A 19,805-nucleotide genomic window follows, 5' to 3' on the forward strand; every position below is an offset into this window, starting at 1 on the left:
ACTATAGCTCGAACAAACTACCGCAGTGTTCAACTCTGATCAATCATCACTAACATTCTCGCTTCGACTGATGTTCTTCCGTTAGACAGCAATACGACTTCAAACTCTTTCAAATGAACACACGCTAAAACTTAATCATTATCAACTGAAAGCCAAAATGACTTAAATAGACACCAATATTGGTAATGGATAGAAGTCAGAAATGATTTTGGGGAGCAGAGAATAAAATTTACCATATGATTCACATGTACCCTACTTGCACACTAACTGGTATGCCTATATACTGGCTAACACTTGCACTAGTTTGGGTTAATATTGAGTCGTGGTGGTCAACAACGGTGATGTGAAAGGACAGATAGCTGGACGGATGGACAGATGGACATGGGTCATTCCTATAGCCCTTAGCTGTGACTGATGGTCACACTTGAGAGAGACATATTTACAGAAAAGGAGATGTTAAACATGCTTGTGGAAGTTTTACATTCCATGTGGATACACACCCACAGACACAGACACACATGGTGCTTCTTTAGCACTACATTAATTTTTTTATTTAAAATAATGCACGTATTTTCAAAACCACATTATAGTAATTTTTGCTAAACTTGTGTGTGCCCTCTGTAGGTAAGCCAGAAGGTGCCAATACAGTTCTATCATTTACCGTACACAAGCATTAAGTTTGTTTAAGTTGAAGAAATTTGTTTAACTCGATAACTCCAAAAATAGGTCCTCTTTTACCTGGTGGCAGCCACAATGAAAATTCACAACTGGATGGAAGAAGACATGCAAAAATAACCTGAACATAATTCTGGTATTAGTTAATTTTTTTTTTCATGATTTCAAGCCATAATGTAGTCTTCAATTGGGAACTTGCAATCCAGACTGAGCATGCTCAGATGCAAAGGACTATGGGATTATCTGTGCTTATCGTAATACCTAATCTGGAGCTACTGATAAAATTAACCACCCGCAATAGTCAGGGTAACTATGAATTGATTATCTGTGGTTACAAACAATGTCTCAGCATTGTTTACAATACCAAATGATTAGTATTTATAATCACATTTCCCATGATGCAACATTCAACATGGCAGGCTTCCACGTTCCCTATTCCGACTATGGACATTGCATGTTCAAAAGCCATAAGAAATAACTGGTACTCAGTTCATAGGTACTCTTTACATACAACAGTAATCATGTATTTGAGACATTTGTCCTGGCAGAGTATACAACTATGACTCGGGGGTCGGACAGAATACATCATCCCTTGTTCTACATGGCAGAACAATTTGGAATTCATTCATTTTCCATGATATGTTACAACGCTGTGTCAATAAGACTTTGCAGTGATACAGGTGTCCATGTTTGCCCTTGTTGTTGATACAACACACCATGTTCGATATAAATAATATGTTTTCCAAAAGTGTACAACATTTTGCCTTCGTAGCGACGATTGGCGGGTACAAATATAATACCATTTTCTTGTGCCTAAAAAAAAGAGAGAGAAAAATTGAAATACTTATTTCTCTTTCACCATGGATTATTCAGACTTTTTATTTAATTCAACATAATTATTCATTATCAAGTCCTAGCCCCCCACCCCCTCCCCCCATGAAGTGTGCATTCTCTGTAGTTAGACTGATTGTTGCTCATTCAACCATAGACAGTGGAGGGGTGATTCAACAAACTCATATTTAAAGGCAGTTTATTTGACTTTCAATGATATTTATCTATGCTAGCAGACATGGATGGGAAGGAGTTTGTGGTTGTTGTAGAACACATCTACACAACTGTATCATCTTGTGTACAAACACATGTGTTTTAATATAGGTGAATTGTAAATTAAAGCATCATAACACAGTTTGGCAGAGAGTTAATTCATAATTTGATGACGTCCTAGTCTTCACCACGGTTCATACATGTTGATCTCATGTTTTTTTTACAGCATAATGCCATAGAAAGGAGGGTGTTACCTTATTCTGAGAATGTCCCTTTTATGGTTAAAAAAACAAGGCCTTTACAAAACTTATAAAAATCAAATCACTTTCGAAGTTTTAGATTAGGGTAGACTCTAAAGACTTCATCTACAATATCTATAATATTACACATGTCTAATGATCTTATTGTCAATACCTTGCCTTTTCACCTAAGTATCGATGTATATACTACTTACCTTCTTTTCGACAAGATCCTTGAATGTTGTTGGGATAGTAATTCTTCTAACTGGACTCTGTGAAATTGAATATAAATCAAAGGATTAGCATTTCAAGTCTACAATGTACCTAAATGCTGAAAAGTCAAAGTAGGACTTTTTAAATACAAAATGTTAATCACCATTTTTTGGGTTGGCCATAATGAATAATCCAGGGAAAGATTTGGACATTAATGAAATAACAATATTCTAAAGATTTTGTTTTTAAGGACTAAATCTACATTTCTCAGAACTGATGGTATGTGTATTGCAACACAGTGATATGGGCACACAATATTGATCTGGCGAAAACAATTTTTTCTCACAAGATTTGCTACAAAAATCTACAATGACTGTTCAATATCACTATACATACATCTCGGCCCTGTTGTCTCTCTGTTTGTATTGCCTCTGTATCAGGTCTTCTATCATTGGGTGCAATGAATGGTGGCATGTTCCCTGGCTGAATGTTACCAGACACAGCACGGTTCATAATGTCCAAGGCTTGGTTGATATGATCTGAAATAATCACATATGAATTGTAGATATGTCAATGACCATAAAAACACAACTTATGACATGATCTGGTAAATGATGTACTACCAAACCAGAAAGACTATAGAGTTTCAATTAGGCGACATTTTTTTTTAAACATCTCATGTTTTTGTTACGAATTAAAAAAGCAAAATACAGGCACTGATAGCTTGCACATACATAAAATGTTACTTTTTATCTCACTGGGAACACACACACACACACACACACACACACACACACACGCAAATAGACACACAACCAGTTTTGTGTTTGAATCTCCATTGTTTCATCCTACAATGATGTTGATTTGTGTTCACAGTGAGATAAAATGTATCACTTTATATACTTGCATGCTATCAGTGTCTGTATTTTGTTCTATGCATGTAATTTGTGACAAAAACCTTTGTGTTAGGTATTAGAAACACTGTCATCCAATTAAAACTCTATAGTCACTCTGGTTTGATAATAATAATCACTGGGTGATAATCACTGGGGGATAATCACTGGGTGATAGTCACTGGATAATAATCACTGGGCAATAATCACTGGATAATAATCACTGGGTGATAATCACTGGGTAAAATCACACATGAATCATTATTTGTATGAATGACTCAAAAAGAACAATTACTGATAATTCCAGAGAGAAAAATATACACACTATAACCCTTCCAATAATTCAAAATGACTATCAAACTAATAGATAAATGTGGGACAATGTGAAGTAAACCCAAAATTTAATAACTGAAAAAAGAGACCATGGACCAAAATCTGCAGTTGGAAAGTTATTTTTATATAAATGGTCATTTTTCTTGATTAATATTATGATGACTGTCATTGATATAATAAATCATTTGATTTGCACAATATTATTTGAAAGGAATATCTCAGAATATAATTTTATAACATCTTATTTAAATATCACCTTTCACTTACAAAATTATGATAATTTCTATCCTTATTATAGAAATCAATCAAAAGGTCTTCCTTACCCTTAATAGCTGGTATTGCCAATAATTCATCAGAGAACATTGATTTCCATCCAGTATACCACTTAGATACTTCGTCAAAGTTTGGAGAATCACCCAGCCAACTACACAAAACATTCAACCACTTTGGAAAGAAATGTTTTTGTAGCAGTGATGCCAGAGTAGATTTGGGTAAGATGTCTTCCCATGCCATGACCCAGTTGAACGGATCTAATGTGAAAAAAGATATACATCGATAATGAAGTGAAAAGGTATGGTATTTATGATAAGATCATGAGACTTAATATGTAATTTTAGAATCAGTAAAACTGAGGTATTGTGGATAGAAGTTTCTTTGTTGATAACTGTAGGCTTCAATGGGTAAACCACCAAGTCAAGTCATAAAGATAATACAAAATATATCACAAAGGTGACAAAATATCCACAAAGATGATACAAAGTTTAAATGTATCACTAAGGTGACAAAATATTCATAAAGTTGATACAAAATATATCATAAAGGTGATACAAAATATATCATAAAGGTGATACCAAATGCATCATAAAGGTGACAAAATATCCATACAAGTGATACAAAATATATCACTAAGGTCATACAAACTATCCATAAAGATGATACAAAATGTATCATAATAAAGGTGACAAAATATCCATACAAGTGATACAAAATATCCATACAAGTGATACAAAATATCCATACAAGTGATACAAAATATCCATACAAGTGATACAAAATACCCATACAAGTGATACAAAATATCCATACAAGTGATACAAAATACCCATACAAGTGATACAAAATACCCATACAAGTGATACAAAATATCCATACAAGTGATACAAAATATCCATACAAGTGATACAAAATATCCATACAAGTGATACAAAATATCCATACAAGTGATACAAAATACCCATACAAGTGATACAAAATACCCATACAAGTGATACAAAATATCCATACAAGTGATACAAAATATCCATACAAGTGATACAAAATACCAATAAAAGGTAATACAAATATATTATATAGGTGATACAAAATACCTACTAAGTAGACTTGCTGATGTCTTTGGTTTTGTTCACTTTTTATTTGAATAAAGTTTTAAAAACACAAGTGTGTACTTTTGTGTGAAATAGTGACCTGAGTGAGTGATTGCAAACAGCCGGGTGAACAATAAGCCCCTTTACTACTAGTAACTGTGAAATATTTTTTAAAAAAAGTTGACCACATTTTCCTTCAAAACATTTGAAATGAATGACAAATTCAAAACATTTGAAGATAATGAGACAATGAAAATAATAAAATCTCCCAAAATATATCATATAAGTGATACATAATTATGGGTAAATCCAGATTGTGGTCAGATGACAGCCATCCTCCACCCTTACCCCACCACTGGGGTTGTTGATGTGGGGTGTGTAAGATGAACTTACCTAGGTGTTGTTGATATGGGTTAATCATGAACTCATGAAGGCACTGTGCAAGTTTTGGTACAATATGACGAATTAGGAATGCATCCATGGTTCCTTGTGAAAACACTGGTATCCATGGCAACAGTATTGTTTTGGCTGAGATATCACTAGGATGCCAGTTAGTGAGCGCATTGCCAAGCTTGTGTCTGACTGGTGCAAAGAGTGGTTCTAGCCTCTGACCTGTGTTAGAATAAAAGTACAGTGTCATTTGAATGAATGTGGGACGCAAACACCATGTTTTGCAATTACACAACATTTTGCAGTCACTTGAGACACTCATGTAGAAGATCAATGACATAGGTAATTATTGATACAAAAAACATGTATGCCAGTCTGATATACACGTATGATACATCTATAGTAACGGGAAAACATCAACATACTGCCTTCCTCCATCGATGCAATAATTCCCCATGAGAATACTGATACAGCCACAGGTAAACTTAAAACTTATTTGATCTCTCACAATGACCTCTGTTTGAACTTCTAACCACTAGTTTAAAGATGGAACCTAGATCTCCTCATCTTTCCATGACAGCCCTAGGTTATCAAGAAGTAAGGGCGGAGAAGGCAGTCTGATAAGGGTGGAACAATGAAATATGTCTTAAAGTTGCACTATCTACAACTGGAACATTTTTGTTGGATAAAATAACTTACTTGTAATATCGTTCACACTGAATAGTATTGAAGTACATGTGGGTGAATGCAATTTTTGTAGCTGAGTACATGATATGGTACAATAAATAAAATTAAATTGATTTTTGGGTCCGCACCCAAAAATAAGATTTATGGATAAGATCATCCATTGATTAGCATGTACAATGTCTAATTATTGGTGTTCAAATAGTCTCATTTACTGCGTAGAATTCTCAACACAACTTAATTTCATCAATCAACAGTGCAACAAAATATCAGTCTCCCAATTATTGGTATTTTAACAATTTTCAGTCAATAGATTGTGATTGTCTGATCGAAAAGTGATACAATAGTTGCTATACATACAAACGTGGCGACAGATTAAAAAAAGCTGAGCTTTCGCTCAAGATTTAAAGTTGTCACTACACTTATACCTACAGATAGTATTGACCACTAATTAACAGATACAGTGTCTTTTTCATAAGTGAACAATTTTTAGTGAATATATATCTAGTTACTTGATGAAAGAATGTCCCAGTTGCAGCTAGTGCAGGTTTAAGTCTAGGGACAGTCTACATTGTCAATTCAGATGGCGTCAATGTGGTTGTCACAAGTGTGTGTCCTCACACTTACCCATGAGAGGTAGCCATGGATGAATCCAGGAATCTATTCTCTGTGTATCTGTCAATGGGTTCCAGTTCTGAACTTCCTTTTGTAATTTGGGAAATAGTAGCTGATCGAAAATGTTATTGGTTATCCAGCCAGGTAATAACGGAAGCCAGTTTTCCAGTAGTTCTGGAAAGGAAGAAAATGATAATTGAATCCATTCTGTGCCAACATATCATGATATAAATTGTCAATATAAAAGTGTCTTATGATTCATGGCTTTTGAATTTCGATTTCAAATTTTTTCTTGCATTTTATACTCTATTGTACACTGTGTAATACTCATCAAATAAAGTGAGATTACACAGCTGATTAATGATACTGCTACAACTGTAGTCTTGAGGCTATCCATAGCTTTAAAATCCTTCTCCATGTCTTAAGGAATGGGAGCTGAAATGAATTTACAGATCAAAACAAAGTCATCCACACAGAAATAACATCATGCTTGTGTTAATCAATCACAGAATTCTGCTTAGTAGTAATCAATCACAGAACTTTGCTTAATACGGTACTACTATAGTACTAGTGTTTATTATGGGCAGTTCCATAATGTCCAAATATGGTACATTTGTCATATCAGGACACTACTTAATACACTGTATATTGTTTACATCATTCTAACAGTTGGGGCTTTACTCATTAGCATGAATAGCGTTTGGTTCAGCTAGACGTAGAGAAAGACTGAAAGTCACAGATAGTCTCTAGACTACTAAAGCCATGATTATATCTAGCTGTCCATGAGATCTCAACTTGGCATTCACCTTATTTGCTTCCCAATAGTATATTCATTCTTGTGGGGTTTTCTGCTGCACTTTCCTTTGTTTTGTTTCAGAAAGTCAACTGCAGTGAACACCACAAGAAGTCCTGCAAATACTCCAGTGTGGTATTCAAGGGGTTGTCATACAACATCCTCATAAAAACACTAACGTCTTTATGATGGTGCCTATTATTTTTCATTCATCGGGAGAAAAAATATACTTTGATACCATGAACTCGATAAGTTGAACAAAAAATATAGAATTTATACCCTGTTTTTACATCACGACAATGCGTGCCTATGTCAGGACAATGCGGGTCTACATTACTGATTAAAATGTTCAAAATTGCCATCAGTTTCCCCAATTTTTCTTTAATATTACTGGCACTGGTATAATTATGTTATTCTTCAATACTTTTCTTCATTCAGCCGGAAAATACTTGTGACCTAAGGGTGTTGTCACCACGAGTCACTAGACGAGTAGTGACAAAGGCCCCTTAGGTCACTCACATTTTCCTTGACTGAATGAAGAAAAATATCGGGGAATCACATCTAAATGTTGTATAATAACCAGTCGTGTACTTACCTATGACAGGATCACAATTCCTTGGATTCCAAGTACTGAGTGACTGACGTAGGATAGGCATCCAGATTTCCCACATCATTCTGTCATACAGTGTCATCATATGTATACCTTCCTTAGCTATAGCGTTATCACTATTATCTACTAAATCTTTCCACTTCTGAAATACGTCTGTGGCAAACTGAGAATCTCTCAATGGGTCCCAGCTCATTAAATATTCTTTGATCTGTCGAGGAAACGTATACTATGATAGTGATATCATTCATATAGTATATATTTTATGCTACAAATTACCTGGTAGTAAACACTTAATATCATCATTCACCAGGTAATTTACATGTTATATCATAAGTAACTCGGTAATTTGCAAGTTATGGCATAATTCATGTGGTTATTTTCATGTTATATCAAAAGTAACTTGTTATTTTGCACATTGTAGCATCATTAACTTAGTAATTTGCATGTTATATCACAAGTAACTTGGTAATTTGCATGTTACATCATCATTTATTTGGTGATTTGCATATTATGTCATAATTCATCTGGTTATTCACATACTACACCCTAATTAACTTGGAAATTTGCATGTTATACCATCATTAACATCAAGGGTAATTTGCATTTTAGGCCATAATTCATCTGGTTATTACAAAATATGTTGTCTACATTTGCTTGTAATTTGTATGTCTCTTCAGATGAGACCTCCTATCAGGAGGTTCAACAGTAAAAGAACAAGATGGGGTGACGTACAGATATGAGTCATGGTGAAAATTGACCAGGAAAATAAGTTCTCCATGTTCTAATTGTCTTAGTCAATTCACACCTGAATTGATACTTACAAGTGGGAAAACTATAACCATAATCAGGGATGACAATTCATACATTCTATACTCCTCATAGAAGTCATCCTGTAAAACTTTAAAGAACTCCTCTGCATCTTCTAGTTCCCATGGACACATGCTATCAGGTTGTTGTCTCTCCTCGTATCTAGGTTTGGGAAAGAACAAGAGAAAATAAATTTACTTTATGGTAGAATTCGCCTTGGGGACAAATTTCCTTAAAATCAAAGTTTTCCATATTGCTTCAAACTTTGCGATGAAACTCATTGAAAGCTTAATCCAGGTCCATTTGAAATGACACAAATTTAGGGGTTCACTGTATCCTTTTCAAGGAAAAAGGCCATTACAGACTGCAAACAAGAAATTGAGAATACAGCGCCCTCACTCAAATTGGGGGTATCATCATCTCATAGTACCGTTTCTTAAGAGCTTTGTCCCTTGGTATTCTGTAGAAGTGTAAATCAGGGATGTTTTTCGTCTTGTTCAGACATCGAGGAAAGCAGCAGTGCTCTATGATTACCCAGTAACCTATACCATGTATACCCCCAAGGTACACAGACAGGAAGTAGAGCGCCACCATGGCAAATTGTGGAAAGGCCTATTATCAAGCCACAGAGATTGTGGTAAAAGTCACATCAGGTTATGCAAGGCTTTCCTATAAACCCTTGCATACAGAACATTCCCACTATGGAAAAAGTGCAACATAGCATGCGGGTGGGGGATGCTTCCAAAGATGAATACCATCAAATATTATATTTTCAATGGATCTAATTTTCATTAAAAAGAGAATTTGCCTGTTTTAAAACTATCTGGGCCTACTTTTCTTTGATTTAGGAAAGTAAGTAGGGTAGAATATTACTTATTATCAAGGGATTTGATTTCAGTTGAAAACTACATCAGTAAAGAGTGAAGTGAAAATTTGGTATTTCACAGTTGTCAGTGAGTTACCAACGTGCTGTTTATCACCCAATAGGCTGTATTAATACAAGTGTACAAAAGGCAGTTACAGTGGACACCTACTTGTCAATCATTGCCATGATTTCTTTCAATCTGTTGAGATGTTTCTCTTCCTGGTCAAGAACTTTCTGGAGTTTCTCTTCTTCATGTTTTAAATTGACTACCATGTCATCTTCATGATGCAATCTATGAATTTTTTTTAACAAAAAAAGAAAATTTATAGGTGAGTTTTATATTTCGATCTAAATCTTTGAAGCTATATACACTGTGTTATAATGTTCAGATGTTAAATGTTGCTTCAATAAGTCACAATGTTTCAGGACAAGTTTTTAATTTTATAAATTAACCAGACCATTTTCAAAATACTGTAAACCTGGAAATTTTTGCTAAAGACCTTTATTTTCTTTGCTTATTTGACTAGAACAAAATCACAAAATAAGTAGTGACTAAAATGCCTTCTTCTACATGAAAACAATGTACTAGTCTGGTAATTAGCATAGTTTACATGTAGTCTTTGAGAACTAGCTGAAGACTGTAAAATTGCAAAGTTTTAAAGTAGTGAAAATATCTAGGTTTGCAGTATTAAAGCACTGTCTACTTTTGCTCTATCACTATCTTATTAAAAAATATTTTCATTATTGTAATGTCGATTGCTTGGTTTATTCCACTCATTCTTCTTTCATTCATGTTACTGTTCTTAGACCATGATGAAGACCTCCCCATATGAGGTCAAAATGTCAGCAATAACGTTTTAACATAGACTAAAGGACTTGTCAACGTATCAAACCCAATTTCAAAATGTTGGTCATGTTACAGGTATAATATAATGTTCCATTGTTCTCTTGTTATTTTTATCACTGGTAGTACACATCAACTTGGTTTATGGCAAATTGCTGCTTAAAACAAGTGTAGTGTATCTCTTTCGATGCCTACGTGTGTTGGTGTGTCAGAGGAAGACATCTACATAATAACCCTGTCAATGTCATATGCCATTGAATAATCAATTGTTTTTTTAATGACTGTTTAACTTTAATTTAGAAACTTTCATAGCTGTGAGCATTGTTGTCAAGTTTTATCCATTTTTGATCAATACAATGTATTGTTTATTGATTGTCTGTTAAGTTTCATTGATAAACAAATAATACAAATAATTAATCTTTTATTTATACTGGATGGTTCTTTAAGTATACAAACATGTATCTTCCGATAAGACCAGTGAGGGCCATCCCTCATGGGTTAAGTGTTAATGCAGGAGGAAACCAGAGTACCTGGGGAAAACCTGCATTGTTTGGTAGAGTCAAACTGAACGACACTCTTCTTATTTACAGCATGGTAAATTTAATTGAACCCTGAATTGGTTAGAACCCCAGCTGCAGTTGTAAGAGGCAAGTGGTTTAACCACTCGGCCACCAACAACCCTAATACAACTGATACTGACAACCAATACTCACCGTTAGACTGTTTACAATAAGGGAAACATTAAATTATAATTTCATTGTTGTAAACAGCTTCATGGTAAATAACAGTGGTTGCACATTCAGTGTCACTCAGTGCTTATGCTATTTTGATTATAGGGTGATCATATTTACATAATAAAGGTAACGTTATCATCCACTTGTGTAATCTACCACATACACAAATAACATCAATGAAGTTGTAGCATAACTGTAGTTTGTGTGTTAGTTAGTTAAAAAAAAATATTTATCCACACACTGCCTTAATATTTTATTACTACAGCAAAAGACAACAAGTTGTGTCATGTTAAAGTTATAAATCATTTGATCTTCATGGGGGGGGGGGGGGACTGTAGATACAGGTGGTCACAAACTGAATCGAGTAAGGACCAGCAGTTTTCCAGGACAAACAGTTTTTGCTACCTGTTGGTCCAAATGACCAGCATTTTCCCTTAATTTCACACACTGTGTGTACTTACTGTTTGTCACTTTGAATAATCTCCTGTTCTGACATGTCTACCAGTAGGTCTAAATTATGCATCAACTCTGGCATAGTGAATGCTGTCTGATCTATCAATACTGGTGTACTGGTACCACTGTCTTCATCTGGCCGGCTATGTTTCTGACTTATTGCTTCGTACCCCGATAAAACTCTCTTCTCTTTTCCCGTCAGGTCAATCACTTTGACCTTTGTAAGGGCGCTGTCAGTTGGACGCATGCTCTTTTTAAGTTTGGCCTTTTCTTTCACTTCATCTATTGTTTTGTAGGAATATTTGGGTTTCTGTGGTGCCTATGAAGAGAGATAGAAAATGGTGTCAAATTTATACATAATCTTACTATAACGTCATGCTGTAATGACCCAGTATCTCTTCCTATGTAATCCAATTGAGAATGTGTGCATCAAACATCTGCAATAATTTGCCGTATCACGCCTTGACATACTAGTACTTTGCCTAAATATGGTCAGTGGCATGTTCGTTGATATATGTTTGTTCATGATTTGTTTTTGATTTTTTCTCAACATCTTTACGTTTTTGAGCATAAAAATAATATGTCACTTTCAATATGTAGTTATGTGATTCAAATGATGTTTACATGCCACTACACGGGGTATATGATAAAACCTTTACTATCCGGATGCTGGTTCTGTAGACCTCAGTAGTACTGCTTATGGGCCCCTCCTAAAGTCAGACCCTTCCACCATACAACCTTGGCCCACAAAACCAATATCTGGGCTATAAAGATTAGTATGTGATGTTGTGCATACAGTAGAACTTCATTTTCCATGCATGTGTCATTTGTTCATGAAACAATTGTCCAGTCTTTGAGACTGCTTGTGTGAACATTACTCTCCGCTGAAGTAGAGATATGAACTTGAACTAAGGTTTAAACAACTGTAACAAACAAATAGAATATACTGCACCAAGTGAAATTCCTTCATGGAACAACATAGACTAAGATTTGTTGTTCTGGGTACTTTACTTTCTGTCTAAGCAAAACAAAGACAGAATCTTATATGTGCCATTATACCATGCACAAAAATATAGAATTTACACCCTGGTTGTTCTATATCACGACAACGTGCATCTATGTCATTGGTTCTGCTACGATCGAAATACATTGAAAATTGCAATTACTTTCCCAGATTTTTCTTTGATATTACTGCCATTGGTATAAATATATTATTCTATAATATTTTTCTTCATTCAGCTGGAAAATACTCGTGACCTAAGGGTTTTGTCACTACTCGTTGAACATTAAACTCAAAGCAACAAAGCCCCTTCGATCACTCATATATGAATGGATGAATGGGAAAAAAAATATTGTGGAATAATATCTAAGTGTAGTAGCTGTAAAATTTACCTCAGGTCCTTTCTTCCACTGAGATAATTGTTTCCTGTATTCCTTATCTTCTTCGTCTTCTGAGTCAACCTTTGGTGTCTGATTGGGTCGTTCTGGTCCATGTGCACCAATTGCTCCTTTTCCTTTTCTAAGATGGGCTTCCACTGGTGTAACAATACCTTGTCCTTTCCTGCCAAGACCCTTACCAGGTTGATAACCCATCTGGAAGGTAGGTATTATAATACAGTAAGTGAAGATAGCTCTAGATAATACTAACATACCATTATCATTGTAAATGTGGCCTTAGTTAATTCCATGTTTCTCATGACCTGTTCAACCCACCCACCCTATAATTCTTAAATCTGGCGAAATAATAACTAAAATTGCCAGAATTCGAAAAAAGTCACATTACTGATTGTAAGATGGCAAACTTACCAGCGTGTACCTGAGTGAAAATGATTGTTTATTGTTGAAATTTGGGAACTTTAATGAAACAAATTATCGGCTCAGTTTTCTTCTGATTTTAAATGTCATTTCCAAGTCACTCAAACTGTTAGAGTATGATTATGAATTGAAAGTGTCACCAACATGTGCACATACACTTACTATTTTTTATAAAAAAATTTCACTATCTGATCACTTCTTGACTGCCCACCATTTTAAAGGTATTGCGATGAGTTACATACAATTGATTTTGGTTGTCTTAATGTGAGATATGTAGGTAAATATGTATTTAGGATCCTTGGCTTCAAAAGAATATTTTCGCTCTGTGAGTAGTAATGTCCATTTGTATGTTGGGACTAATTAACTATCATAAACACACACTTCTTAATAGTCAATGATTTTTTAGAAAAACAAAAGATTGTACAGTTTGGCCACTAGGAGTGCTGTTTGGCAAACAGACCATAAAAAATGATACTATCTAATCCCTGGACTCAGTGGCTCTACTGATTAGTAAGCACTAATGCACAAACCTGAGATTTAAAAATTGGGGTTTAAAAATACCGAGAAGAGCGACTATGTCAATTCCCTTACCTGAAGTAGTAGTTTCTGTCCAATACCTTTGGTATGTTTCTCCCAACTTCCAAAGTGTTTATCAGATGGCGTCTTTCCTCCTTGCCCCTTCTTCTTGAAGTTCATTGCACCTTTCGGCTTAAAAAGAGTCTTCCGACTACTGAGGAAGTCTGTAGGTATTTCAACATCTTCAGCTTCATCACCCTTTGAGTGGTTAGGAATAACAAAGTTGGTAAATTATATGCGTCATGTATATATGTTATACGTCAATATATATTTGAGCAGAGAATCAATCACTCACAACAAGAGTGCAAATTTGGGGGGACTCCTGGAGTAATGACTCGAAAAGTCAGGAACGATTACTCAAACGGAGCCCGCAGGTGCTATGTTTGCCGGGCCTGGGTGACTCTGGGATAGCATGTGGACTGACTGGGGAAGCCTTGACAATTCCACAGCAACGTGATATAGAGCGTGCAACATAGTCCTGTCACATAGTCCCAAACCTGAATGGATCTCTGTAGCATTTGTATGTGTTTGTGTGTATTTGTCTGCATAACAGAAAATCACTGGGAGCAATTCCCAGCACAAAAATTTCTTAAAAAAAGAAAAAGAAAAAGAAAAAGAAAAAAAAGAAAAAAGAAAAGAGAATCAAAGGCAATACCAGATTTTCAGAATTTTCCCACAAGTACAACATATAGCCATGTTTCATGCTATGTTTTTTTCAGGTCAGTACTGTTTGACTGTTACTGATTGGTAAGTGTATGATTGGTAAGTGTTTGATATACACTGTATGGGGGGGGGGGGGTTCATAACATTGTCAGTGTTGTTTTTAATGTGTTTACAAATAATACCACATGATATCTTATGATCATTTTCTGAAACCACACAGGTACATAGTAGATTAAAAATTCAGTCATATTAACCAGCCAACCAACCAACCAACAAACAAACAAACATACAAACACTGACAAATTACTCTGTAATTATGAGTCATACACTTACTCCTTCTATTTCTTGTTTCATTTCCTGTCCTGTTTTCTTATAACCACCACTGACAAAGTCCAGTCCTGATGTGTAATCTTTCCTTCGTCTTCCTCCTCCACCAAGTCCTACCCTGCCTTCATATTCATCATCACTGTCATCTTTTGGTGGTGCCCAAATACCTACAACATAAAGTCACATAGAAATAATTAGAATAGATTCTTAGAACTATGAAATCCTGCTGACAAAACGTATGTACATGTTATGATGTTTGCTAATATAAACAGGCACTAGTCTATTGAGAGATTTTTGTTGTCGTTATATACTTCAATTTTTTTGGGTTTGAAAATCATTAATTATTCAAATTACTCTATTAAAATTAAAATTTTAATGAGGCCATATGGATGACAAATAGGTATTCATTTTGGATATTTAATTCATAAAACAACTTTTTTTTTTTTTTACTTGAACGAACAATGTGAAACAACATATACTAAATCTTTGTGTGTAACTCAAAAAATTACAAAACATTAAAAAATGATTATTTGCCATTGTACATAATGAAGGTTTTACACTTTAGCTTTTTGTAATTTACTGAGTTACAAACACGGATTTGGTCGAGGATATTTCAAATTGTTTTTTTTTTTCACTTATAAAAACATAGTACAGCTTGAGTTGGCTGAAAAATTAAAAATATTCACAGTAAATACCCATTTATCATCCATATGGCCACATTAATAACATTGTTATCCCCAACTTTAAAAACATTTTTCGAGTTACTAGTCATCTGATTCTCCCAATGGATTTACACATTCACCTGACTATTTTGCAATTATTCACTCAGGTTACCATTTCAAACAAAAGAACATAATGTTTTTTTTGTAAAAAAATAAATATTTTATCCAAATAAAGAATGAAAAAAGCCCAGACTTGAACAAGTCTACGACTTGATAGTGGATTGGTTAGCATGGTCAGCTTGGCATCTACAGGTTGTTGGTTCTAGCTTGGAGTAATTATACTGTCAGTATAATTCAGTATAATTACTCCAAGGTTCTAGTCTCCCTGCTGTCGATTGTTTCTGAATGGCTATAAAAAGTCCTTGGGCAAGATTTGAACCAAAATTGTGAAACTAGTGAATCCAGCTGTATAATTGAACACCTGGTAGGATTGTGGATGCGATGTGAATGATTTAATCATATTCGCTTATAGAGGGGCTGCAATGGATTGCATGATCTTACCATATATCGCGTCTGTTTTAGATGGTCTGTACCGCTTCCTATCTGGATTGAATTCATTCTCCAAGTCATAATCTGTTACTTCAAATCGTTCCACCTCTTCGTCGGAATCGGTGTCAAATCGGTCAGCCATTGTTGCACACTTGGTATGCGAAGATGAAGAAAGAATGTGGTAACCTTTTCCTTTAAATTGTGCAATAAATCCGTAGTGTACTTCGCTACAAGAGTTCAAACATCCACGCTATATTTTCACAATAATAGTGACAATTCAAATGCTTGCCATCGTCATTAGAACGTTGACCATCTTAGACGCGACGACGTTCGTATGACGTCCACAGCGTAGAAACTCCGAAAACGGCATATAAGCAGTATGTGTCTGTTCTACGGGTGTATATCGTACTGAAGTAAAGCTCGATAGCACAAATGTCGTCTATATTAAACAATATATTCAAAATACAATGATACACCACAAAGACGAACCATCAGTGCACACATTTTATGTGCGCCGCCATCTTTCAAATTCTCTATTTGACCGAAGATGGCGCTATTTACAAAGCGCATAATGTTCAAAATTGGATCATCAGGTGCAGCCAACGAAGCTGTTCGTGCAAAAAGCTGTTCGTACCCGATTTTCAGTGAGCGGACAATTTCCAAGCTTGGCCAGAGGGAGGGGAAAAATGGCTCGGTATTTCAGCGGGCAACATATATTTTAGCTGTAAGATATGGGGAAAGGGGAAGGCAGTTGGCAAAGCGGACAGTTTTCGATATTTTTTCAGGAAGTTAGTGAACAAATATTACTATTTTTTTTTACAATATTCACAAGATGTAAATTAATTGTGTAATACAATAGTTAATTTTTTACCACGTGTGTCATCGAAAATGACGAGGCATTGCATTGAGATTCCGGTACAATTTAATATTTCAAGTGACAGCTGTCAATATGTATGTATTAGAAGGAGAAATTGTTTTGTTGTGAGTATATCAAATAGCATCCTGAGTAAATTTAACATTAGGGCTTCAACGAATAGTGGACAGAGGCCATTTGTCTGGTAGAGGGTAGCGGAGATAGAGAGGGGAAACCTTGGCGAAAATTGCATGGAGGCAAATCTGGCGGGGGGACAGGTCGTATAATATCGCAGTGGGAGGGCAGATACGAACAGCTTTCACTTTCCCCTCCAATCTTGAACCAAGCGTAAAAATATGTAAAAAGTGTTTATTAGCTATGTTTTAACTTTCTGTAATAATTTCAGAAAAACGACTCGTTGGCTGCACCTGTGGATTGTCGGATTGTCGTACCTCACTGCGCTGTAACGTCAGGCATAATGTTAACACATAAGCCTTAAACGAATCTCGATGGCGTATTTTAGTAAACTTATGATAAAGTGTCGCACCCCTGTTTCAACTTGAAGATTTAAAGATGACTAGTTTAAGACGCGCATAGTGGTGGTGGGGGTTGGACTTGGTGGTTGGAGTTGGGGGTTACAACAACTGTTTGTGTACCTAGTATGCATGGGTCAATCTTTACCAATGAGTCACAATATAAACTTTAAGATACTAGTAGTTAGATGTAGCTGTAACTTGCAAGTTACAGTAGTTTCGTTTATTGCTTGATTTGATCACAGGGACAAGTATTACTGGGGGTGGGGGTGGGGGGTGGGGGTGGGTAAGAGTATATTTCGTTTTGCGTGCGTCAAAATCGCAATAAGGATTTTCAATTCTTTCTAAAATGGAATCAAAATAGGCAATATTATTTTTCTTGTCTTGGAGAAATTACAGTCAGAAACTTTGCCGACATACACGGAGAGAGATGCATGTTATTCTAAAATAACTATATGGCCAAGCAACCCCTCCGGCCAGGGAGTGATGTACAATAAATGAATGACAAAAACAACCTTTTGAACGCTACTAAAACATGATTTTATTATTCACCAACATCTAAACAGAAGTTTCTTAAATCAAGAGACTTTTTTTTCCGATTGTTGAGTCATCAGAACTATTAACAATGGTACTTGACGGACCCACACGTAAATCTTTTAGTGGTCTGAGTTTCTAGGAGTGATCTTATTCACTGACAAATACTACATCAAACACTATGCATTGAGTAAACAGGATGAAATTCAGAACAAAATAGTGGCTTTATGCTAAGGTATTGAGTAGCACCACTTGTGCACAATACCTCAGACCACTATAGAGAACATAGGGGTACACCTTTGACCTAATCATGATAACACTAAATACCCGAATGGAAGCATTGTGCAAACCAAGGCCAATCCATAACTACTTAAACAGTTCATACTCAAAGACAAATTATCCTCATCCACAAATAGTATTTAATTATATCATTAAAATGTGAATTGGTAAAAACAATACCACGACATACCACTATTCTCAACATTATTTTCTATCACCATCTGTGACCACCACCTTTGTTTTATTTTTTAAAAGACCTTTTCTTCCTGATAAATGGCTCTTCCAGTACTAACCCCAACTGAATCAAAGCAATGTCATACCAGACTAACAATTGGCCAAGGAAACAATAAAACTATTCACATTTATTAGTTTGATTCAGCAATTAATATTTACATCAAGTCCATACATTTAAACTCAACCTAAATGTCAATGTCTGGCACACACTGCATGGTATTTTCACTTTATCAGTTTCTTTCCATCACACACTGTGCTGTTTACAACAGACTGTTCCCTATCAGGGATGTCAAATAAAGTTCTAGCTGTGGTTCATCAAGGATAATAAACTAAAATCCTACATGTGTTTTTCAATCTGATAATATCAAATTACATCTACATGTTCATACATTGAGGCAGTTCTTTTATTCAGGGTGGTAAAATCTACCTGAGCTCTCCAGATGTTTTATCAAGGTCCCCCCCCTAAATTTCTGGTACAAGATATGAAATTGAATTCTATATGGATTTTACCAAATTTCCCTCTCTGTTCCCAGAATTCCCAAACCTCAGCCAAAACTGTGATGGAACTTTTTTTAAATTTATTTTTATTTATTACTCTTCATCACAGGCAAAACGTGATTTACACAATAATGAAAAAATATCAACAATGAAACTAGACAAGACAAGAGCCCCCCCCCCCCCCCCGAAACCCAATTTTTTTTCATGTCCCCCATCTAGCAGTTGATTTTCTGCCTATTGACATCTACATATTTCAGAAGTAAAACAGAAATGAAGAATATCCATTTGACATTTGTACTGAGAGCTTTTCCTAAGAGCACCATACAAATACAAACTGGTCCATGACATTGAGGTACTTCTGCCATGGAAGACGTTCACTTTTAACAAATCAATGCAAACTGTGAAGCATACCAACACTTTCCAAACAGTGTATCTACTTATAGTTACATATGAATACAAGTATTACTTTGAACTAAATCAGATCTAAACATCACTTTTCTCCCCAGTGAGAATGTATTTTGAACTCATTGTATGTTGGTAATTACACATAATATCTGAAAAGATACATCCCTTATTGTCCGAGTGCTTATAGTATATGTAACAAATAACCATTCTTTACAGCATAACTATCATTATCATAATGTATATTTTGTATTGAATGAATCAAAGTTGAATTGTGACAGATTACCTCACAAATTCACAGACTATTTCAGTTTTCCAAGTCTT

At 35.2% G+C, this 19,805-nt stretch overlaps 1 protein-coding gene across 1 annotated transcript; it reads right to left on the reverse strand.

Moving 5' to 3' along the window:
- Positions 1-568: 568 nt before the first annotated feature.
- On the reverse strand, positions 569-16,585 carry LOC144438846 (tuftelin-interacting protein 11-like). Its single transcript, XM_078128035.1, has 14 exons — positions 16,161-16,585; positions 14,944-15,104; positions 13,963-14,145; positions 12,949-13,149; positions 11,565-11,875; positions 9,695-9,817; positions 8,675-8,822; positions 7,839-8,061; positions 6,463-6,624; positions 5,155-5,373; positions 3,721-3,927; positions 2,568-2,710; positions 2,174-2,230; positions 569-1,488 (listed from the first exon to the last, which is right to left on the reverse strand). The coding sequence occupies exons 1-14, from the start codon at positions 16,288-16,290 to the stop codon at positions 1,318-1,320; spliced, it is 2,439 nt and encodes an 812-aa protein (XP_077984161.1). The 5' UTR covers positions 16,291-16,585; the 3' UTR covers positions 569-1,317.
- Positions 16,586-19,805: the final 3,220 nt, after the last annotated feature.

Source organism: Glandiceps talaboti, chromosome 8, assembly GCF_964340395.1.
Source record: "Glandiceps talaboti chromosome 8, keGlaTala1.1, whole genome shotgun sequence".
Taxonomy (NCBI): Eukaryota; Metazoa; Hemichordata; class Enteropneusta; family Spengelidae; genus Glandiceps; species Glandiceps talaboti.